Raw genomic sequence first — 24,264 nt, 5'->3', positions numbered from 1 at the left:
ACGGCTCACAAAGTTGCACGAATAATTCAGCCGTGGTAATAAAGCTATTTGTTTACTCAGGTAATCAGTTTCGGTGGTTTCTGTACAATTTTTCATGAATGTCGCAGTAAAAACTCAAGTTGTTTTGCAAAGTTCAGTTCCAGTGCTACGGCGTTTGTGCCACGCCTTCGGATTTGTCGTCGTAGCATTGTGATGGTCGACTCCATCGCCGTAATTGTCATGATCGGTGTGCCATCGTTACACACCGCAAATGGCCCAATCCCTTCTGTAGGATGGCACGCATAGCGGTCTCCAGTTTTTGAGGTCAACAAACATAAATCTATTGACTTATTTCCTGGGCAGTCTTATTCAGGGTGTTATACAGAGATATATCTCAAGTTATTATTATGTTTTTTTTTAAATATTGCTGCACAGCTTAAGAAGTTCTTATTCGGGGCAACAAATAAGTGATGCGGAAGCAGAAGTGCGTGCTTGATTGGCTTCCCACAAACAACGCGTTGGCGAGAGGAGGTTATTATGACATAAGTGCCGTCACAAGTTGGAGCGTGCCCAGCGAATGGCAACGCTGCGCGAGTATGGAGGCGCGCGTGTTCCGTTGGGTAACCGAGCAGACGCACACTGTGCAATTCGGTGGAGAATATAAATCAAGCTAGCGCTCTGACAAAACACGCCACAGTGAAAAGCAAAGTGCCAGCGAATGTCATCCGTGTTGTTCGCCCGCTTGAGTCCTCCTCTCTCACTTCACCAAGCCAAGAGTGACGCGCGAAGAGTTCTAAACATAGGGTCGCGCCGCGCGAGAGATCAGGTGTGCACCTCGATTCGTTACACGTCCCCTTCTCATTCCTCCTCTCCCCACCGTCTTGCACTCCCTTGCTCAGGTGACCTCCCGAGGCAAAAGCCAAAAACCCGTTCCAGTCCATCGCAAACGGGAGGTAGACATCATTGCGCCAGAGACGAAAGTGTCAGCATCTGACGACGAAGGAAACGTCAGAAGGAACACAGTGAGTGTGCGGTTAAGTACCAGACGACAGTCTCCGCGTGCTCAGATGCCACGCGGTGCTGTTTGTTGACGATCCCTGAAGCTGGGTCGCCGACGCCTCCTGCGACCTCGGAAAATTCCTCAAGCGACACGGATGAACAACGTTCAACGTCGTTCTTACGCTGCATGTCTTGAAAGAGCACGGACACCAACCGCGAAACAGAAGAGCGCCTCGCACATCTGACTAATAACCTGCACGAACCATCTTGCCAGCGCCACAGCTACTTCAGCGAGACACCTCGATCTGCTGAGATCCGCAAGTTCGGAAGGCGCATTTTAAATGTTCGCCGGAGTGCTGGAGCGAATGCTCGCGCGTTAAATGTACGCCAATTGATTCGGCCTGACCGGAACCTGACAACGGTTTCGCATCCGCCCAGCTGTCTGAATCATACGCACGCACTGCCCATGAGACGAAGGTGCCGATAGAGACACAAAATACCCCACGTGACGCGGTAACCGGCGCTTCGGACGACGGACAGCCGATAGCCGTTATCGGTATGCCGTTCGAGTCGCTTCACCAGCCCGCCGGCGTCAGAAGAAAGCGGTTGCTCCAACGCCCAACGCTACGTCTCGGCCAACCGAGGGAAGCTATGTCTACGGCAAAGGTACGTATACGCAAACGCCCTTAGCTACCTTGTTTCGTGAATAACGGGCGTCGTTTGGATGTGATGCCAAATGACTATATGCACGGTGTTGCCCTTGGACCCAATTTTAGAGCGGCAGTTACTGCGTACAACGATCGCGACGAGGTGACCCAGAAATTGAGCGGACTCTGTTTTGTCTGCGTGCACCTGTCTTGATCACGCCGTACTGACCACGATTACCTGTACATGCAGTCACCATCGTTTTCATCTAACATTTAAAGGATCCTGCGCTTACCGTTGCGTTGTTTTCGTTAGAATTTTATAAGCAATTTTATTTCTTTGTTTTCAATACTATTTTGGTATGCGTCACTAAACACTTGGCATCGTCCCTCACTCCTCCTTTTCTTCCTTACGTGGTGCGTGAGGAATATTACTTACCGATACAAGTCAAATGTGTCAAAAAGTCAAATAACTATGCAGTAGCTCGCCTTTCAGTTGTAGAAGTGCGCATATCAAGGCGGTTTTTGAACATTTCCCGGACGAATCAGGCAACCAAATACCGTTAAGTGCATTATTTAACAATTCTGACCTATAACTGCGGCCTTCTTGCGAAATTTGAGCGAGAACACAGCAGCGTTAAAAAAAAAAGCTCTCTATAAGGTTGTTAGACTACAAACACAGCTCACAGCAGATTTTTGACAAAAGGTAGCAACAATCCCAAGAATATGAGCTGATGACGCAGGCTTACATGCGTCATTGTAAAACTAGCATATGTCTCTCGGTAAAACTCATCACGTTATTCTGTGGTGTCGGATCTGTCCTCTAGGTTTCGCTGGTGACCATATACTGTTTGTGGTTGCATCATTTCTATTTTTCGTCAGTGTGAGAACATGCAATGTTAGATAAAGGTATGCCACGAGCAGGTGCAAACTGGGTATACTAAAAGTTTGTTCTCTCAATAAAAAAGACCCACTACTCGCAACATTCCTATTTAGCAGATTAGGCGCATTAGAAACAAAAGCCGCGCGTTCTGCGTGCGGTATAACGCGATATGTTAATCGCATTCGTGCAAGGGCGTATTGACGCCCCGGCAACCGGAATTAGAAATTTGCATATCTACTTGCGTGACATTTATCAGAAGTTGTCTGTCTGTCCGCATTCATTTTTTTTTTTCATTTGCCATATCTAGACGAGGCGCGACATTTAGCCTTTTCTTGTCCTGGCAAGTTTAATCGTGCAGTGTAGGAAACGCCTCTGTATCAGCTTATCAGAGCTTCTGACTCAGGTAATATTTTTATCTCCTTGTTTCCCCGCATTTGTGCTAGATACGGAGACCCGCGTAGTTAGTAGAACGCATATGCAGTGTTATTATATGCCATGGTTAGGCATATGAACATCTGCAAAAGCATGCGTCAAATAACATTCTTAACAAGTAAACGCCTGGGTTGCACATTTTTCGCATGCAGTTATAGCAATGCTCTCTCTCTCTCTCTCTCTCTCTCTCTCTATATATATATATATATATATATATATATATATATATATATATAGTCGAAAAGAGAAGTGCTTAACCGAGGGGCATATTAATCATATCATAAGAAGCAAACAAACAATGACACCAAAGACTACATGGGGGAAATCACGTGTACTTACTTATTGAATTATAGAAATGATAAATTAATGGAAACGAAAGTGGATGAAAAAGCAACTTGCCGCAGGTTGCGAACGACCCCACGGCTTCGCATTACGCGTGCGATGCTCTAACCAGTTGAGCTACCGCGGCGCCGTTTTCCCATCCACTTTCTTGGGTATTTAGGTTTTACCACTAGAACTAACCCTGGGAGTGTTAGCCCGCGCCACCACTCACAGACCTTGGCCGCGGATGTGGAACATCCTTTCTACCGCAGGCGTCACACACACACACACACACACACACACACACACACACACACACACACACACACACACACACACACACACACACACACACACACACACACACACACACACACACACACACACATACACACACACACACACAACCAGTAATGATAGCAACTACCAAAAAAAGCGAACTTGGCAAGTACTAACGCCTTGTGACGTCATGACAAATGGGGGAACATTCACTTGGGACAAGTTAATGTTTATTGACCAACAAAAATGTACATGGCATTGTAAAGGAACCGAAGACTCAAGCTAGTGACGGATCGGCCTAAAAAGCTATGTTGAAGTCCGTGACGTCACAGCAACGTACCGACGTTATCGTTAAGCGCATTATCTAAAATAGGAAACTCTGATCTCTATTTTAGGCTATATTTACCATCTGTTCCAGCCAAATAAATGCAAATCAGCTTGTGAAGAAGAAAACAATTCACTAATACAAACTAATTTGGTGTAGGTATTTTGTGCGCCTCTTAGTGCGAAAAATCGGCAGCACAGACGTTGTGGTATACCGGGCGCATGTCTCTAAACAACCGGTGCTTAGTGGTGCTCCTCACTGTCCTTCAGAAAATAAAATTGTTGGTGGCAATGATCGATTTTCGTATCGATGTCGAAATGCACATTAAACGCGGGAACGCACTCATTAGACCACCACGCTGAATGTAATTCGTTACATTGCAAAATCGAAGTTCAGTTCCAGTGACTGTTGAGAACACGTATTTCATGTATAGGCCCTCAGATGGTTGCCGAAAATTGGTGCACCTTGATGAACGAAAAACACCAAGTTTGCAAATATATATATGCGCAACTCTTAGGGTGTTTTGAATGCGCGATATATTATGGCAAGTAATTTGATTCTGAAGGGCCTCTGATCTGGCAGCACCAGCGGCAGACGAAACGTTTCTACCGGTTGCGTCACTCATTGTTCAGGAAGCGTGAACACGGGTTCTAACACCATGCACGGGAACGCGTGGTTGGCGCAGAGCGCATTCTCTAGCGGCGGCGGCGGCGCAGGCGAAGTAGCGCATGCGCAGCGAGTACGAAGCCCAGGCCTGCGCTTTGTTCCGCACTGGCCGCATGCCTGGTCGTGCTGGCACTCCACTTTCCTCCTCACTCTTTTCGCCGCACCCTCCTGCGCTTTCTGCCTCCTGGTTGAGCTGCATCCTCCTCTCTGCTTTCCTCCTCGCGTCTTTCATCCCCGCTCTGCGCTCCGTATTCGCTCTTTCATCTTTCGTTGTGCTCGTTCGCTCGGTTACGCCGACGCTTGCCACAGGAACGGACGCCTAAGAGCGGCGCTCTAAAGCAAGTATTACAGCTCCGTAAGCACTACTAATTATAGCGCATGAAGAAAACAAGTGTATTCTGGGTGTTCTCAGTTTAAGTGATGTCTTTCTTTTTCCTTTACGCGTGATTCACAAAAGTAGTTATCGCGAATTGCTGTTAAATTTTATAGGCACACACAACACACATGTTCTCTCTAGACATGATAACAGATAAGTCTTACAGGACACTGATATCTAATTTTATTGAAAAGCTTATAAATTGTAATGCGAAACCTGCAGGAACTAATAATTGGGTGGAATACATTTCGTAGATGCTCTCAAGCCATTGGCTCGCAAAATGTAGTAATCACTGCGTTCAAAGAAAGAAAAAAAGGCGGAAAGAAAGTAGGGAAGAAAGAAAACAGAGAAACAAATAAACAAACCTGGAGGCTAACAAACAAATGTTAAAAAAGATAAGGACCACAGGAGCACACTACGTGATTACGTCACATATATAAATGCACATGGTAGGCGTGAGCTTACGCCATAGAATGGAGTGGGTCAAGGATCGAACGCGAACAGATGATATCGTGGCTGAAGTTAAGAGGAAGCTTTAGCTCGGGCCCAACTCCGACGCGGCCTATTCAAATACATGTAAAACGCAAAAACGTTTTTATGAGATAACCCCTGGACTGATTTTAATGAAATTTGTTGCATTTGAAAGAGAAAGTTGAATTCTAGTGACTGTTGGAAGCGGAATTTCTATTTAGGGCTTCAAGTTTCTTAAAACGATTTTCAAATATTTGACCGTTTGAAAAAAATAGAAGCACAATTTTTAAAAATTGATAGCTCTGTATCAAAAACAGATATCGCGGTTCTGTGAACGGCATCCATTAGATCATTGAAAGCGGACAAATTCGATATGTCATTTTACATCTTACGTGAATTTGTAACGTTGTTTACAAGGGTTCTGCAAAAGCTGTATTTCCCTGTTACTAAATTTTTTCATATTCATGTGTAATATATCAATTTTGTCCGCTTTGGATGCACTATTAGATGCATTTCACGAAATTGTATTTTCGTTTTTCCTTTAGGAGTTACAGAGTTGTAAACTTGGCAGTTTCGTTTTTTGGAAATTTCGGATTTTCGCCAGTTTTTAATAAAAGATTGATGCCCTAACTCATGAATTCGAAACCAACAGTCACTAGACTTTAAGTTTTTCTTTTAAATGCAACAAACCTCGTCAAAATTGGTGCAGTGGTTGCCGAGAAAAACGAATTCTCTTTTTACATGTATTTAGATAGGAGCACCCGAGCTAAAGCTTCCTCTTAATAGGGGAGCGACAACTGTGTTAGGAGTGTTGAGTTGTGGAAATTCAGGAATATTACTTTGCAGAAATAAGTTTATGAACTTTGCAAATTGTATTTGCAATCATTGTATACTGCATTGCTCTCTCTTAAAGTCATTTTGTTTTTTGTATATGAAGTAGCTGCTCTGTTTGCAGGGAAACGTCGTTAACGAGGTTATTTCGTTTTCTCTACTACGCTCCATATAACATTCCGGACGGGTTTGTATAACCACTATGCGTATTAACACAAAGTGCTAGTGCCATTATACCATCGGCTTTCTATGAAGAACATATACACTTCACACAAGAACATCCTCAGATTATCAATATATCGTTATAGGTTTTCTATAGAAAGATTAAATATGCAACCGTCGACAAAAATTCTGGTGATTATCAATATACTGTCTATAAAGTTTCGAAAGAAGGCTCAAGTACAAGAACTATCGAAAAAAGAATGTCATGCCGTAAGTACACAGGCTATCTGTTAGCAACCAGTAGATTTCACAGCAAAAAAAAAAAAAAATGCATGTTTAACTTATACGGGCTACGTAAATATGTTTATAAGAATACAGCCTGTGCTTAGCTGATGCACAAAACGAATTGCCGGAAGCACCTAAGTAGTCGAGAGAGAGAGAGAGAGAGAGAGAGAGAGAAAACTTTATTTGGTCCATTAAGGGTTTAGCGTTCAGTCTTGGTCTTCATCGCTGCAGACGCTTGACCTTCTTAGCAGGGTTGGTCAGACTTCTGTCCTTTATTAAACTCAATTAGCCTGGCGGTGATAATGAGGATGCACCGAGTCTAGGCACTGTCACTGACGCAATGTCTCTTTCGCACTGTCATCTGTTCACGCGAATGTTACGTGAACAAAATCCTCGTTGACATTTTGCAAAAGCGGCACTTGTTTTCGAGATAAGGGAGGCAGAGCCAGACATCTGCCCCTATCGGCCCCTTTCAACATACTTTTCATACGTTGCACATTCCGTGGTGCGGGGGTTATAGGCTCGCAGCTGCCGTTGAATATGTCCCGCTATCACGGAAAGTGCTTGGGCAGAGATTGCGGAGCATAAATACGTGCGAATATTGTCCAATTGTGCAGGTTCACTTGTGCAGGCTGTAAGAGCTACACGTAGCCCGGGTACATCTTTTTTTTTTTTTTTGCGCTTAACTGGGGAATCTGTTTTCGCTGACATAATAGTTGCGTGGTCATCCAAACATCCGGGCCGTTCGCATGTCGGAGATGACTCACTCTAACGGGTTCGTTGTCACAAGGCTCTTCTCCTCGATGTTATTTTATCATCATCATCGCCATCATCGTAGTTATATTTTTACGCCGATTGCAGCACCAAGTCCTCTCCCAGTGATCTCCGATTACTTCTGTCTTGCGTCAGTCGACTCGACCATCTTAATTTTCAAGTTTTACCGCTACAGCTAATCATTTGCCATCTCCGAGGGCGTTTTCATTCCTCTCGCATTCATTCTGTTGCTCTTATGGATGACCGCTTATCTCGTTTAGGCATTCTACTAGGTGACCTGCCCAATACAATTTAATCCTGCCACTCTCAACTAGAATATTAACTGCGCTTGTCCGCCCACAAACGTAGACCGGTGACTTTATCTCTTTTAACGTTGCGCCTACTATTTTTCGTTCTGTCCTTCATTTGGATGTCCTTCCTTGTGAATATATTCTCATGATTCGAGTCGTTTGAGACTAGATTGACCTCTACTATTGTATTCTTGCACAGTTTCAAGAAGCTGACTGTGGAATTCTATTCCACATACCATTAAATCATTCCCCACAGAGCATATATTCAAGAACCAAGTTAAGGAATATTTTATGCAGCAACTCTCTTCATCTTAACAACTGACTTTTGTGATTGTAATAATAATTGACTTAGCTATTATACTACATGTTATATTACTGCTATTTTTTATTGCATTGTAAATTTGCATTGCTTATTCACTACAGAAGCTCTCTTCGCCATTTTTGTCTTACTAAACAGCTTTATATTTCCATGTCTTTTTCCACTGTTCCATATTTTTATCAAATTGTCTGCAAAGTCACCGTAACCAATGCTTGATCTGTATCTCGTTTTTTTTTTTCATTTTGTTCATGTATGGGAGTCCCCCTGACAGTTTCTAACTTTGGGGCTCCCTGTGTAGTGCTAATTTTGTATACAATTGTTTGTAAAACTGACATCGTTGATGAATAAAACTTGAACTTGAACTTAATAATCAAATAATTATCTACTGCGTTCTGTACACCTACTTTATTTCCCCTATATAGATCTTATGTAAATAATCTTCAGCTGCAATGGCAGCGTCAAGGTCGCCCGTTGCTCTCGTAGCTTCTTCGCAGTTACATGTCAGCGTAGCAATTTGTTTGTGGAAAAGTGGAGAATGTGATTTAGCCTGTGTCGAACCCAAATTTTTCAGTTACAAAAATAGACACTCGAACCAAACGCGCGCCATCACATCAAACAAAGCGTGCCCACTAGGGGAAAAAAAGATCTCGTTGCTTGAATGTGTGGCGTTTCAGCTGGCATTCTTGTACTGAACCATGTTTACTGGAACAGCCACAGCGTTTCGCGGCATATTTTCGAGCCGTACATTTCCCAGAGCTGGTTAACCTGCAGTCGCAGGATTTACAGCAAATTATGACTCTCACTGTCGAAAGATTGAGTGAGTGAGTGAGTGAGTGAGTGAGTGAGTGAGTGAGTGAGTGAGTGAGTGAGTGAGTGAGTGAGTGAGTGAGTGAGTGAGTGAGTGAGTGAGTGAGTGAGTGAGTGAGTGAGTGAGTGAGTGAGTGAGTGAGTGAGTGAGTGAGTGAGTGAGTGAGTGAGTGAGTGAGTGAGTGAGTGAGTGAGTGAGTGAGTGAATAAACTTTTATTTGGTCCAGCAAAACGCGATAAAACGCGCACCCGGCTAATCCCACGACGGGACTGGCAGATCTAGTCTGCCGGCCCGATCGCGGGCGCGCTGGACGGCCAGGATTTGGTCCTCAAACAGGGGACTTCGCAGGAGCGCGTCCCACTCTTCCTTGGTGAACTTCGGGCCCAGCGACCCGCACTCCCAGAGCATATGAGGCAAAGTAGCAACCTCCCCACAGGCCACGCAAGAACAATTCGGATAAATCTCGGGATATATGCTGTTAAGGGACGCCGCATTTGGGTAGGAGTTCGTTTGCAAGAGTCTGAGCGTGACCGCCTGCGGCCTGCTTAGCTTGGAGTGAGGCGGCGGGAAAACCCTTCTCTCTAAGTAAACGAATTTAGTAAGTTCATTGTGCGTTATAGGAGCGTCTCTGTGTCCGGGGAGAGAGTCGCCCGATCCGAGGGCAGCGTGGTCGCTAAAGCCACGCGCAGCCTCGTGGGTTTGTTGAGGTTGAGCAGACTCGTTGAGGTCCAGAGGAACCCCCTCACTCGCCCCGACGTGTGCAGGGAACCAAAGGATGGAGTGTATGGAGGTGCCGCCGTGTTTGGCGCCTTTCAGAATTTGAATTGCCTGCCGGGCTACCCGGCCTTTCTGGAATGCACTAACGGCCACTTTCGAATCGCTATACACCCTTTCTCTCCGACCGTCTTGCGTGGCGAGTGCAATGGCCACTTGCTCGGCCACCTCGGGGTTCGTCGTCCGGACGGAAGCACAGTTGATGACTCTGCCCAGCGTGTCCACGACGGAAACAGCAAAAGCCTTGCCGCGCCGAAAGATTGTCACCGTCACAGCGAGGCGACAGTGCCCAGCAAGGGCAGGGCGGTGGACACGGGATACGGTGATACCGTGAAGCACACACACGTGAGCGCGCGCGCACCACCACACAGACACACCAACAATGTGAACAACGCCGTAATTGTTTTCTGGTTGAGGCGGCAGAGAACTGAGTTGAGAGACATATCTGCCTCATTCTCCTAACTTTTATTCTCGTCTTGTTCTCGCGTTGTATTTTTTTTCAAGTCATTGTTATTTTCATTCTCTATCTCTCCTAGCTCTGAAGTTTACATTTCATTTGTCCATTGTACCAGCTGTCATTTTTCTTTCGTATATATTAAAATTTATCATTGTGCGCTTCTGCGCGGCAAACGAAGCAAAAATCATGTCTGCTTCCCAGTAACCTGCAATTTGCTCAAAACTCTAGTTATTCTTCGTGTTCTTATCTTATAACGGCAAGCTTAAATGGTCTTTAGATTTTCAACAGATATCAAATGCACTGCTTTGCTCCCTAATACATTTATCCTGCTGTTTGCATAAACGATACACGCAGCCTTTCTGCAAGGCAAAAATAGTCAACAAGTTCAGCTCCTTCGGTGCGTTGTAGCGCACAAATCTCCGAAAAGTTTGTATGCAAGTCTACAGACAATGTCTGACAAAAAGTGTCAGGCCATCCCCACATCTGCAGACTTTCTACGGACATTGTGCTCTAGGCTTTATAACAAGGCATAAAAACACAGTGCTTATCTTGTGTCTGCTTCATTGTCCAGTCTAAGGCGCGTGCTTGTTAAATGTGCAAGTATGAACCAACTAGCCCAGCAGCACGTTCAATTAAAACATTTCATAGGCTTTCCATAGAATGACCAAATATTACTTCGAGACAGTTCATTGCTTCTCCTTTTCATGCTATCTTGTTTTAAATTTCACTGGTACTTATACATTTATTAAATTGCTCCTTGACGTTTCTCGCCCTCCTCTCCCTCTTTCAGACTAGGAGAACGAGGCCGGCAACGTCGCCTGCCTGCGACATAGCACCACCGAACTTCATGAGATGGAACAGCGGCTACAGCAACTGGTTCGACCGAGCGCAAACGGGCTCGCCAGAGAAATCACTCTCTTCCTTCGAGATAGGTTCGTTGTCCTCCGCTCTAGTTATGCACACGAAATCGACGGGTTTCTGAGATCGCCTTTAACTGCTATACACTTTCCGTGTGCACGCGCATGTGTTGAAGGAACCTTCTCTCTTGCTATTGTCTTATATAAAGGAACACAACCGGAGGCTTTTCCGGTCAACCTCCTAACTTTCCTCTCTCCGTATGCTCTCCCTGTAGATCCGCATTACAGTATAGTATATACACGGCCTCTGAGGTGACAACGGCGGTGCGCCGGGGCGGTCTCGGAGGCCACGGTAAGAACAAGCAACTTTAGAGAGAATGTCCACAAGAATGAATAGTACTGTGACAGGACAAACACGCACATCAGATGATCTAGGGAATGCTAAGCTGTAGGCGCACAATATAGAGTTGCACTTCTGGCGAAACGCAGGGACAGTTACGAACAGTAGCGATGTAGGGGACATGTTGTGGCACAGCTGTGCTCAACGAAACCCCATGCACGGGCCTAGTTATTGCGTTAAATGGCTGTGTTCTCATGTGCCATGCTAAAGGATTTCGTAGCTAGTGAAACTAGTGAAGCTAGAACACTCCAGCCTTTTGCGGTATCAACACAGCCTCACCCGCTGTCGTCATCGGTGCTTCTGTACGTTTGGTCATTTCATTAAAGCGGAAACACTAAAACATGCAATCTTCAATCACGAAGCCATGGAGAATCGGCAGTGCTGCTGTCAGTTTCAGTACAGGGAAAAATAAATTTGCGATTAACTTCGACTGGCCCGAGTTTTCTGAACAGATAATACAAACACTTCGGCGGAAAGCTTTCAATAGTAACTTGGTGATGACTGTTGTCCGAGGCAATGAACGCCGAGGACGAAGAGCGGGAGAACATTGCATTCGTCTCCTGTGTTTGACCGAGCTGTTAGTCGCCACGCTTGTTTCGCAAAGAAAAAAAAGCGTGCGGTTCATTTCATCGCACCACTTAATATCTCTCGGCTTGAAGTGTGCACCGTCAAAAGGAGCGCCTTCTCAATTCCTTTGCAGACGACGCTACATTCCTGGAGTGTCTAGTCAACGACGTGGGCAGCCCCGACGACAGCCTTCGGCGACCATTTCTAGCCAGGACGCCACCTAGGCCCGAAGTGGTGGTCTCTGCCGCCCTGACGTCAGCGCCAGCCTCCCAAGGGTCTAAGAAGAAAGTGACGTTCGCCTCCTCCAACGCGGCGGCGAAGTCCAAGGCGAACTCGATGCCAGACCTTCTGGAACCGCCGCTCGAAGCTTCGTGTGCGAAAGAATTGACCCAACCGGAGTCCAAGCCGAGGGCCAGAAACTCGTTCGTGTTCGCGGCGTTCAGCAAGATACCGTTCTCTACGAAGCGCAGTAGTTCCTTTATGGGAATCGAGCCGTCACCCGTCGACCAGCGATGAACGTCAACCGCGAGACCGCTGAGTGCCTGCCTATGTACATAATATCAAAGTGTGCCCGTGAGACTCCTTTATCCGTGAACAACTTTCGTTATAAGGCTTTACAAATAAGCGGGACACAGGTTATTTTTTCTTCGTCTACTTTGCAGAACGTGGGGCATATTGGTTTGAAGAAAAGGTATTACCAAGACGAATGTTGCGATTTGTTATGATGTTTGCATCGGTATTGACACGTGAACACACAATGTGAGGTGCTTGTCGGAACCTATCTAGCTGTTTCTATTTGAGTCATGCTGTGCTACTAATTTCCTCTGAATGCGAAGCATTCTTTGCCTTTGAGGACCCTTAAAACATACGTGTGTACCATGGTGGGTAACCAGCGCTTTGTGACTCTATATGTGACCTTTCACCGCCTCCGGTATCGGCCCAGCAAAACAACACAAGCGAAGCGCACGCCTGCGATAAGTTCGCGCGCAGCAGTGCGTGTCGCTATCATGTCCACTCAGTACTGCGAGGCACATCGAGTCCCACAAAAGGACATCACTTGAACTAGACAAGAAAGGAACGTATAAACAAGCACAGAGTAGTAGCAAAGAGTAGAACATATAAGCAAGCAAATGAATAGTAAACTTCACTTACTTTGGCAATACCCTATGATGGACTCTGCACACCTAAAGAAGTTTCGCCAGCAGTGACACAGTAATGTTGGAGACGACAAACAAAGGCACTATGCATGAGTTTTCATTACACGCTTCCGACTATTCGTGCGTCTGCTTAATTAAAGTATGTTTTAGTTGAAAATCCCCCCACCGTGTGTGTGTGTGTGTGTGTGTGTGTGTGTGTGTGTGTGTGTGTGTGTGTGTGTGTGTGTGTGTGTGTGTGTGTGTGTGTGTGTGCGTGTGTGTGCGCGTGTGTGTGTGTGTGTGTGATCCAATCGTGTGAGTTCGACGACAACGGCAAGGCGACGGCCCGACAGTTAACAATGGATTGATCGACGATGATTCTATTTCAACGACATGTCCTATTCTGGCGAAGAAACGCGACAACCTGTTCCATTATGGCACGGACCGATACCTGAAAGTGGTATAATGTCACATAGCGGATTCGCACCCGCAATATAGCTGATGCAGCTGGAATTGTCGCTTTCCACGTTTCTGCAGAACGGGATTAGCGTTCGCAGAGCAGTTTAAGCCAGCCGAACTAACAGCTCCGAGCACTTTCAACCTTAGTATATCTGTCATCTTTCTATACCACTTCTCTCCCTTCCCCGCACTGCTGACCGATTTTCAGGTGTCAGCCACGACCCAGACAGTTACGGTGCGGTCAGTAGGCTTTCTTTCTCTCTCTCTCTCTCTCTCTCTCTCTCTCTCTCTCTCTCTCTCTCTCTCTCTCTCTCTCTCTCTCTCTCTCTCTCTCTCAAAGCGCTAGCCGCCGTAGGAGAAGCATAGATAAACTAGCTATGATAAGAGTAACAAACTCGGCGACGCTCTCTTTTATGAGCAACTTGTTGCGACTTGACTCGCGTAATGAAGATTCGTAATTAATGGAAAGTAATTAATTATTCACGGGTTCCACTCCTGCGTTTTTGACCTTACAGATACTGGCGTGCCTGCATGTGCTCTCGCTTTTCCAAGCAACTTTTTGCTAGACAATGCGACGCGCGCACGAAACGTTTCAGAGCGCCAGCTGGCACGAAAGAAGTATGCCTTCGTCGGCGGCCTAATTGATTGAGCGTTGTTGCGTACTCCGGGGTAGCGTATCGTACTGCTGCCGAGTTGTAGCGGCGCCTGTTTATCGAAGTTTGACCGACGTTACTATTGGGTAGCGTGGCGTTGTCGGCGGGCTGCAGGCATCCGGTAGACCATGGCGACCAGGCAAAGACGAGACGATTTCTAGTGCGAAACTTGCACGGTTTATTCAAAGGTTGGTGAAAGATGATAAGAAGAGAATGAAGTGATGAAAAGTAAATTTCGGAGCCGCTTAAATAGGCTCTCTAAAATCGTGGGAGGGATCTTGCTCCCGTCGACGTCACGTGACAGGCACAGAGTCTGGTTCGTCGATGGGCGTCCCGCCTCCGCGGATACCAAACCGCTGTAAGGAAAAGGGCGTCCCGCCTCCGGTTATACCAAGCCTGCTGCAAGGAAAAGGGCGTCTCGCCTCCGGTTATACCAAGCCTCAGGTCCGGGAATTGTAGACACTTGTCCTTCTCTTTTGCGCGTTGCTGGTTCGCGGAAGTTCCCCCGTAGAGCTTGACAGTTCGAGGAAAGGGTCCCTCTAAAGTCGCACACACACAACAGTGGCTTGTAAACACTGCGGGGCTTCCGCCAGACCGGCATACACTCGAGACAACCTTGGCGAATTAGGAAGTCACACTTCGTTTCGATGAGGCATGGTGGGCGAGAGTCCTTTCTGCACGGGGTGCTAGACGCCAACCGTAAAACAGCGTCGGGATTGCGTGCTGACGAACCATGACGCCCAGCATCGGACAGGTGATTTCTTTTGTCATTTTCATTGAAGGAATTCGAGACGTGGCTAGACCGAAACTGATCACAAAGCGCTTGCTACGAGGTAAATAATACTTCGCATTAAAGGTAACTTGTCCATGACTACGCCCAAGGTGCCACATCATAAGGGCGAGTTAGACACGAGTACTGTTTTATTGCGATAGCAATTATATGTACACTCCAGGCGCATTTTTGCCGACGTCGTCACCGTAGGCGTCCCCGTGATGTTCCACATAAAGGCCAAGGACGATAACACTGTCGCCACGTACCGTATGATGTATGTGCGAGTGAAAGCGTGCGAGGGTGAGCCGGTGATCGCGGCTCAACCTCGTGACAGCGCTCTGACAGCGAATGTCCGCGGTCATCGAGTGTGATGTGCGCATGTCTGCCAGTGCACGCTGACACTGTGCTCGTTACTTTAGTTAGTAAGCGAGTGCTTACACGTTTATACGGCCGATAAAATTACTATCCTTGCTTATTATGGCTCTCTACTAATTTGCTATCACAATCGATGCTTCGCCTTTCAAGCGAAATTGCAACTATTTTTGATAGAGTCAGCAGTACAGCTTACGACAAACTGATTTCGGATATCTACGTTCGCCGAGTCGACTTAAAAAATTGTGAAGCTGCTTGTTGCACTTTCACAGACGCTGCGGAAGGGCGGAAAGGGGCTGTCGCCAGTACGGCTTTCATATTCCAACGTAACTATAATCTCACCTATATATTATCAAACTTAGGAGTTCCTTCGTATGGCCAACTTTCAGATTGCCTGAACAGCCAGCACTCGTTTTTAGATGCATTACACTCATTATGCATAAACAGCAGATGCAGCAACAAAAAAAAAAAGCCATTACCATTATCACAAAGCGCAACACAACGTTGTAATTAACGGTGACGACTGTTTAGTGATTTTTTTCTTTCTGTGCTTAACAAATCCAGTGCTCTCACAAGACGTGTATTAAAATATTTTGAGTAATGAATGGATGGATGGACGGCGAGGACTGTTTAGTGATCTCTTTCTTCCTGTGCTTAACAAATCCAGTGCTCTCACAAGACGGGTATTAAAATATATTGAGTAATGGATGGATGGGATGCGTGAACTTTATTGTGGTTTATTTAATTATTGAGCGGGCCGCTCCCACGTCGGGACAGAGAGGCCGAGCCTCTCCGCCGCGTCGCGGGCCCGTTCTTCGAGGTTGGGGCTGCGTGTACAAATGCATCCCAGCGTGACGAAGTGTTGCTTTCATCGCCGAATAACGCGGTACACCGCCAGAGCATGTGATCTAAGTTCGCTAAGTCACTGCATAGTGCACATGCATTTGTTGTATGAATTTCGGGGTAAATCCTGTGAAGAAGTAGGAGGTTTGGGTATGCCGCCGTCTGAATATAAGCCTTAGTGTTAAAGCCTCAGGTCAATTGAGTTTACAATGTGGGAGGTGGTAAATCCTCCTAGCCAAGTAAAAGTGCTTGGAGGAAGTGCTTGGAGGAAGGAGAGTCCCCATTGTCTGTATGCCCCAACATCACGCTGCCCGGTAGCTACGCGGTCGATGATCCCTCGCGCAGCATGGTGTACCGACTCACTGAGGTTGGGCGGGGCACCCTCAATCTGTCCCATGTGGGCTGTAACCCAGATGACTGTGTGTGGCTCGGTCTCCTTGCTTCCCAGTACTCCTAGGGACAGCTCGGATATGGTTCCTTCGGCAAATGTCCGTACAGTAATGTCTATTTTAATTCAAATGAGCCGGATGAACTTCTTTCAACTTTTGAACAAACTGAAAAAAAAGTGCGGAGAGAACTAGAGAAGTGGTGGTGTCGGGCAGGTCACGTGTTGCGTAGAGTAGCCGATTCTATGAGTAACATAATGGTTGCCAAGAAAACAACAACAACAAAGAGAGGGCAAGTCTCGTTGTTGAGTCGTGAGTCGAGACCTCTGCGATGCAACGCTCAAACAGAATTCAAAAACACCGGTGGCAAGCCGCATTTCACAACTGCGAAGCAGGTGATGGAAGCTAGGGTGAAGATATGCGTGCCATCTATTGTGTGCTGCTTTATTGGCGGGCAAACTGGGAAGGGGAGGTGGTGGGGGGGTGCCCGGAAACTAATGGATAAACACTATTGCGCGATTGGCAAGGGTAGTTCGCTGAATCCGTCCACGGACAACGACGTTTCTTTCTCCGAACACCTTTATCTCGTAGTCCCGATGATCAGAAACAATAAGATTGAAAACAAATATATTTTTTAGATCCCCTTGATCAGGAGACGGGGCCGTCGCTCTTCTGACTGGACGACGCGCCGGAGCGCTGTCTCGTGTGCACGCATGACAGACACGCGATGTGACGTCGCACAATGCGCGAGACGATGCGGCGCGCGGAAGAGCTTGTCAGGGTACCGCTGTTTTAGTAGTCGCGGTTTGAATGTAGAGAGTTCTCTGCGGAAGTACTTGTACTAGGCGCTTACATTACGCCACCGTACCATAATCAGAAAGTGGTTTTGGCACGTAAATCCCCATAATTTTTTTCTTTCTTTTTTCATCGGGCGCATCTCAGTGCACCTTACCAAAGCATTCATAGAGACTTGGTGCCTGCAGCGTTGGTGAACCCGCACAGTGGCGCACTCTTCCTTCACTTCGCTGGTGTTCGCATTGCACCACGCGCTCTGCCTGGAAGAGTCTTGAGTTCGGGAAGCAAATGCGTATGGTCGCTCGCCGTGGTTGCTCAGTGGCGATGGTGTTGGGCTGCTAAGCACGAGGTCGCGAGATCGAATCCCGGCCACTGCGGCTGCATTTCTATGGGGACGAAATGCGAAAAACACCTGTGTACTTAGATTTAGGTGCACGTCAAAGAACGCCAGGTGGTCAAAATTTTCGGAGTCCCCCAATACGGCGTGTCCCCTAATAAGATCGTGATTTTGGCACGTAAAACCCCATAATTTAAAATTTTTTAAATCAATTTAAGTCCAAAAGTCGCAGTTTCGCCCGAAAGGCGGAGCACAGACAACGATAGGAAATTATCTGGCCATTACTCGTAGTTTTACGAGAAGTATAAACTGCACTAAACATCATGAATTTTGCTTTTGTTTCGTTCGCTAAGCGCGAGATTTAAAGAATACTTCTCGTGTTGGGTTAGGATGCGATAAATATGTGGGCATATTTCAACCGTTCGTATGACTGGATATGATGGGTGACGAGCTTCAGCAATTACTAGAGAGCTCGAGGTAGCCTGCGGAACCCCAAGAAACACTCGCAGCCCTCTTTCCAGTAAACGTTGAAGACGTTGCTCAGAAGTTTGCGATAAACCATGGAGAATAGGTGCCGAACAAGCAATTTATTGTTGTATGAGTGCGTTATGAACTTGTAAGAGTGAAGAGACTGATCCCCCCACGCTGTGCCAGCGAGTCGCTGAAGTACGTTTATCACAGCATTGGTCTGCTTTCCCCCTTAGCGTTGTCTAACAGTTTCCGACCATTTTTCCAGTGGGTTCTCTTGGAGTACTTGTGGGGTCTTCTCCAAATGACGTGGTAGTGTTCTTACTTATAGAGGAGTCGAGGTTTCATACGTAATTTGTTTTATATTATAGGAGATTCTCTAAAGAAAATAAGAACTGTCACTTGCGTCGGCAAATTTAAAAATAAAGAATCTCTGAGCACAGATAAGTACTCCTAATCTGATTTTCTCCCGGTAAATGTCGAAGTGGACTCCTCCGCATAAAGACATTTAACGTGGAGCAGCCAGATTTAACGACATCTGATACGTACGCTCATACAAGTTCGAAACCATGAGGCGTTCGCGTACAGATCAAACATTTCACGTTATGAATATCTTCTTGAGGCTCGCAACAGAACGCAAAACGAAAAAGGCGTCGCAAAGAAAACCACTGACTTTGCGTCCTCAGTGCTCTGTAAACAATGCCCGTGCAACTCATTTTATTTCCTTCCACTGCTGCAAGTCGATATCGGCGAGCTTCGAGCAGGCTGTGAGTTCATTTCTGTGTTCAGAAAAAGAGGAAAGAGAACATAAAGAAAATTGCGTTTTCTTTTACAATTTCCTCCCATGTTATCATTGGTGGGTGCACCCGTATTTCGTAAATGTTTTCTTGCTTTTGACTCGCTGTGTCGTGCATAGGTGCATTTCATTCTTTGTTTTCCTGCTTGCTCTCAATGTCCGTAAAGGGCTCGTTAGAGTAGGTGAATTACAAATAATTGTTAGCTCAAGCTCACATTTTTCTTTTTTATTTAGGACTTGCGGAAAGTGGTGCAATATCAGGCAATCATGTGGGCAAAATTTAATCAAATTTTTGAAAGCTATTTTTATACATATTAACTGCATCACTTTGTCAGAATAAATACTATATTTTGAAAAAGCTAAGCAAAGGTGGTTGACATGAATGTACTGCCTCCAGCATTTTTTTTAACTATATCGCGCGAACGTCGACAACGGCGATTATCAGCGAGACTGGCAGAAGTACGCACAGTCGCACAATGCACCCTCCGGTGCAAGCGCCCTCCGCTACGCTGTTCTCTTCAGGACGACGTACTCCCATATTATACTGTGTTCGCGCGATATGGTTAATAACGCCGGAGGCTGTACGTGCCCGACAGCCGTAGTGATTTCGTTTTAATTTCGGTGTATGTAGGCGTGTTAAGAGCATTACTCAGTACAATAAAGAAGTACTCTGTTGCTCACTAGTTAAGTAATACCGAACAAGTAACGTACAGTCCCCCACAAAATTTTTACGCGCCACGGGATCTGAGAAAAAGCTGAACATATCCGCAGGCTCTCAACGGTGTCTGCTGTTCGCATTTCCAGCCGCTGCTATACCATACGCCAACATCGTGGCGTACGTTTTTATACTGGCTACGTTTACAGGCTGCTCGGAAATTCAATGTTTTACGAAATCCCGTGGTCCGTAAACTTTTCCCGTTCACTGAAGGTGCTTGTTGCATTTTGCTCAATGCGTTACTTGTTCGCTGCGACAACAAATGCAGCGTGCACCAACTTCTGATTTGTTTAGATTATGTGCACAGTAAGAAATGTATGTTTTGAACATTCTATCTCACCACACAATGTATAGTGCATCATCTACGCTATACTGCTACGTTAATTCCACATTCTTTAGTCTATGTTGCAGCACAGTGGTATGACGCCTTACCCAGGTCCCTGACGTACGAGTGCGCTGGATTGAATTTCGTGAATGGTGTCGCTGTTTGCGCATATTACTTGGGCTAACGTCGTTTCCCGTAATGTCCTAAGCTGACCTGCGGACAAGCACACAAACACAATTATTAGACGATGCGTATGTAAACAAAAATCATAATTAAGCGGATTTATTTATGTGTTGACACACACACACACACACACACACACACACACACACACACACACACACACACACACACACACACACACACACACACACACACACATATATATATATATATATATATATATATATATATATATATATATATATATATAATCTTCTGTGCCTCTTTTGGCATGCGGTATGCAGTGTGCGATACGCGCACCCACACACAGAAAAAAATAATGATATTAAAGAAAAAGCAGGGCCGTGTTAGAGAAGATAACATGGTTATAACAACGACAAATAAGTTATTGGTGCCTTTTCTAAGGATAAGGCAATCTTAACTGCAATAAAGAACTAAGGACTCAGAATACAAAACAGAATAGAGCATTACCTTCTACTTGCATTTACTAATTTCGCAGAGCAATATTTATACAATGAAGACGTCACCAAGGAGTAAATTTCGTCGCAGAGGCACATTCTTTAAACAGACTTCCTGTCCATCAAGGAAGTCATGTTGACTGTCGAGTTTATTTGTCTGGAGATATCTAATCTCCTCACAGTCAGTTCCTGTGTGTTGCTTCTAATTCGTCGACATTTTATTTTGCTTAGGTTTATCTTAGCTATAACAGGTGACGTTCAGCCCAGAGCTGACTATCATATAATATACTAGGTGCCCCACGTAACTTGTGCCAAAAGTTAAAAATATGCAATTAAGTGCCACGCAATTGGACAAAAGCAAGGTAATGTTGTTTTCCATCGCTCGGAGCAAGTCGCGCTATATTATGTATCGATGCGAATGCGTCAAGCTACCCATTTAGCGATAAAGTGGACGTGTGTCGTCTGTAGCAGCGAAACGGCACCTAAACTCGCATTGCTATTGGCTGCCAGGCCAGGTCACGAGGTGCGCCTCGACGGAGCAGAGCGGGCCAGAGGGAACACCTGTTGCCGCATTAGCGCGCCAGGTGTTGCGTGAGGGGTGGAGGCATCGCCGCGACGCGTAAACCGATGGGCATCGCCGCGTCGGTGGTATATATGCGGCGTTGGTACCGCAGGCTGCTTCTGCTTGCTGGCCTCGGGCAGCGCGTACCGCTATGGTACATTACCGACAGCTCAAAACACGAAGCACCGCTCAGCGCCGTCCAGTTGGACGTTAGCACTTATACTGAGTTGTGAATGCTCTCGCATCCACAACTCACAAGAAGTGATTAATTACATAAATGACATTTGAGGCAAAAGTGTCAATGGGAAAATTGTAGAACATCCCGAAAAATTCCCGATCCAGCTTTGTGTTGCATAACACGCGCTATACCTAAAAGGTATTTTTACAATTCTGAAAGAAAGCCTGCGATGTTTTCATATTTGGTACAGGTTACGTGGGGCACATGGCAGATAGGTATGAATTCAGGTAAGGCGATTGCCACGTAGGATCTAACTAGTCGACCTGTGTATGTATAACGGACGAGCGTCAGCTGAAATTTGGGTATCGCTCCTTTTGTGCGGCCAGCTGCGCGTGTACAGTGAAGCAAGTGCTTGCAGGCGGTGATGACTCGCCTGGGGTGAAGCTACCGGCTTGTCCGCCGTGTTCGTAGTAGAACCTGTCGCCGAACTTGAGCCGCCTAAACATGGGGCCGACCAGGCAGGCGAACGTGGGTCCGACCATGGACAAAGGCAGCGTGCGCTCCGCCAGGCCAGCCGAGAACAGGTCAACATCCATGACGTCCCTGTCCACGCGTGGGACGATCGTTGTACACTTCGTTATACAGCTTTATTATACAGGTGCCTGCTAGGTGTTGCACTATGGGTGGCAGCTTGTGCCATGTGAATAACACATAAGTGAAGACGAACACACGTGTTCGGCGAAAAGGCCGTCTTCATCAGCGGACGTCAAAAGAAGATATGCTAGTTATAGCGACGAAGCAGCGAAGGCTTTGTGTGTGGGGGGAGGAGGAGATCGAACGGTTTTATTCTAAACTCGCGGACAACTTTATGTGGCAATGAAGGGAAAGCTACGGGCGCGTGGCTGCACAAGTGTTACCGCGCCAAGTAGTCCGGCAGCGTTTGACAGTGCTTTTGGTTGCTCGGAACAGACGCTGAATCGACGCAGCTTCCACGTGCGTTGGTTTCACGTTTCCCCTGACGCGGAAGGCAAAAGCCGCAAAATAGGTAAACCTTTACTCAGTGGTGTGTTCTGTCTTATTTAACTGTTGCTAATCAGGTGTTTATGTTTTGTCTTTTCCAGCCTAAACTACCTTGGACCAAAATGCGGGACTCTTTTCAGAAGCGCTCTCACTTGTGCGTGCTTTGAGTCCGTAGCCTTCCCTACATAGCCACAGAAAGTTGTCGGCAAGTATAGGCTTCTAGATAGCGTTAGAACCTAACATAACCTACATAATGCAACTATTCGGCTGGCAGAAAAGAGCACTATCCCTGTTATTCTTGAATGGCGCTAGTTTCGAAACTCCATTTCGGCACCGCGCATAGATAGATAGATAGAACAACTTTATTGAAGAATAAAACGCTCATTGGTTGGAGCACCGCATAGAGAACATGGGCACACGTAAAGAAAGAAGAAAGGAAAAAAAGAAGGAAATCTAGCTCTAATAAAATGCGAAAGGACGCACCACACTCATGATTGGCAATTAGATACTCCGGCTTTTTAGAGTCTAGAAAGAGCGGGAAAATAAATAAATAAAGGTAGAGATGTTAATGCACAAACTCCGAGATCGGTGGCGTAGCATCAGTAAATACGTAAATCTTACTCTTCGTAGCGGCTGTCTTGAATAAATGAGCAATCATGCCAGGTCTTCCAGTCGCTATCTACTCTGCATTTATCTCTTGTCATGGCATATAGGAATATTAAGATTTTTGCAAAAGATAGATGTAACAGTATAAATTGATTCAATGCCGGTGTTTACGCTTATCTAAAGTAGGCATTTAAATGAAGGAGTGCCGCATTTGTACTGATGTTTTCAGGATGTCAACACATGACGGGCTCTCAGACATCTCTGTCCGCATTCTGAGAGGCACACGCTCCACTGAGATTTTAGAGCTTCAGCTGCTGAGAGGGCATTCACCTTCGTTCACGCCTCGCCTCTCTATGTGCCGGCGTGTTTCAACAATAGCCACAGGCAGACAAGAAGACGTGTTGAGGTGAGACGTTGCCGGAACCTTGCATAAATACTGATTAATGTCATAAGGCGCGCCCGACAAAATCCTAAGCCCCCTAATGAATTACCCAACTTGCAATGAACTTTTGCATAGTGAGCTGGCGCCGCGGCAGCGGCCAAGTAGTCCTGTTCTAACGGTCGGCAGACAATCATTGACAAGTGCGGCAAGTTGGGCACGTCCGTAAATTTTCATATTAAACAGCACAAGAAAGATGGGGACTAAGAAAAGAAGAGTGCATAATCTATGCGTGCTTCTGAATGAACTATGGTTTGAATTCAATGCCTGTCACGTCCATTTATTTTCTTAGTCCCCGTCTTTATCGCGCGGTTCATTATGCAGGCAGTCATTGTGTGATAGTGAGGCGCAAATGCCAACGCATTACAGTCGCTGAAGTGCAGCATGAAGATTTGATAATCTTTATGTATTTTGTTTAATTATTTTTCTGGCACTTCTTTAGATTAACCAAAGTACCAGGCGATCCAACAACGTTCAATCAATATTTCGCCATAATAAATAATACACGCAGTACGAACTCGGTCTTACTCGTAGAGGCTGGCGAAGAGCTCCGCCGCGTCCCTGGGCATGAACTTCTCGAGGTGTTCGAACGCCTCCAGTCGGACGCCCGGTGCGCAGTGCTGGACGTAGTCGGCGTAGGCTCGCAGTCCGTGGTCGCGACCCCGGTGTATGTCGATGGCGAACAGGTCGACGCCGAACGGCCTGGGGCCGTCCGGCAGCCGGAACGCGTGCCTGGTGACGTCGTGGGTGCCGTATCTGCGGGAGTGGGCAGATCGCGATGCTAGCGTCCTCGCACGGCAAAATAACGAGCATCAGTAGGGCGGAATCTAGGACCCATTGATGCAGCATATATAACACGTAC

The 24,264-nt window shown here is 46.2% G+C and overlaps 2 protein-coding genes across 2 annotated transcripts; one reads left to right on the top strand and one right to left on the bottom strand.

The window, feature by feature from the left end:
- The first annotated feature begins 690 nt into the window (after window positions 1-690).
- Window positions 691-15,999, top strand: LOC142557646 (uncharacterized). The gene is made up of 3 exons (XM_075669630.1): window positions 691-1,644; window positions 10,866-11,007; window positions 12,033-15,999. The coding sequence occupies exons 1-3, from the start codon at window positions 1,537-1,539 to the stop codon at window positions 12,413-12,415; spliced, it is 633 nt and encodes a 210-aa protein (XP_075525745.1). The 5' UTR covers window positions 691-1,536; the 3' UTR covers window positions 12,416-15,999.
- Window positions 16,000-18,811: 2,812 nt separating this feature from the next.
- Window positions 18,812-24,177, bottom strand: LOC142557647 (peroxidase-like protein 3). Its single transcript, XM_075669631.1, has 4 exons — window positions 23,931-24,177; window positions 21,771-21,940; window positions 20,064-20,169; window positions 18,812-18,899 (listed from the first exon to the last, which is right to left on the bottom strand). Exons 1-4 carry the CDS (start codon window positions 23,969-23,971, stop codon window positions 18,833-18,835), a joined length of 384 nt encoding a protein of 127 aa, XP_075525746.1. The 5' UTR covers window positions 23,972-24,177; the 3' UTR covers window positions 18,812-18,832.
- Between the last annotated feature and the right edge of the window lie 87 nt (window positions 24,178-24,264).

Source organism: Dermacentor variabilis, chromosome 9 (genome assembly GCF_050947875.1).
Source record: "Dermacentor variabilis isolate Ectoservices chromosome 9, ASM5094787v1, whole genome shotgun sequence".
NCBI lineage: Eukaryota > Metazoa > Arthropoda > Arachnida > Ixodida > Ixodidae > Dermacentor > Dermacentor variabilis.
This window is presented reverse-complemented; position numbering and strand designations above follow the sequence as displayed.

What these genes read in the sequence shown, in the direction of transcription:
- LOC142557647 (XM_075669631.1), bottom strand. Translation starts at nt 23,971, where the DNA reads ATGCCCAGGGACGCGGCGGAGCTCTTCGCCAGCCTCTACGA. An exon ending in CTCTTCGCCAGCCTCTACGA is followed by an intron (nt 21,941 to 23,930) that starts GTAAGACCGAGT and finishes ACGCGTGGACAG; the next exon opens with GGACGTCATGGATGTTGACC. An exon ending in AGCCGGTAGCTTCACCCCAG is followed by an intron (nt 20,170 to 21,770) that starts GCGAGTCATCAC and finishes GCTTGTCCGCAG; the next exon opens with GTCAGCTTAGGACATTACGG.
- LOC142557646 (XM_075669630.1), top strand. Translation starts at nt 1,537, where the DNA reads ATGCCGTTCGAGTCGCTTCACCAGCCCGCCGGCGTCAGAAGAAAGCGG. An exon ending in AAGCTATGTCTACGGCAAAG is followed by an intron (nt 1,645 to 10,865) that starts GTACGTATACGC and finishes TCCCTCTTTCAG; the next exon opens with ACTAGGAGAACGAGGCCGGC. An exon ending in ACTCTCTTCCTTCGAGATAG is followed by an intron (nt 11,008 to 12,032) that starts GTTCGTTGTCCT and finishes ATTCCTTTGCAG; the next exon opens with ACGACGCTACATTCCTGGAG.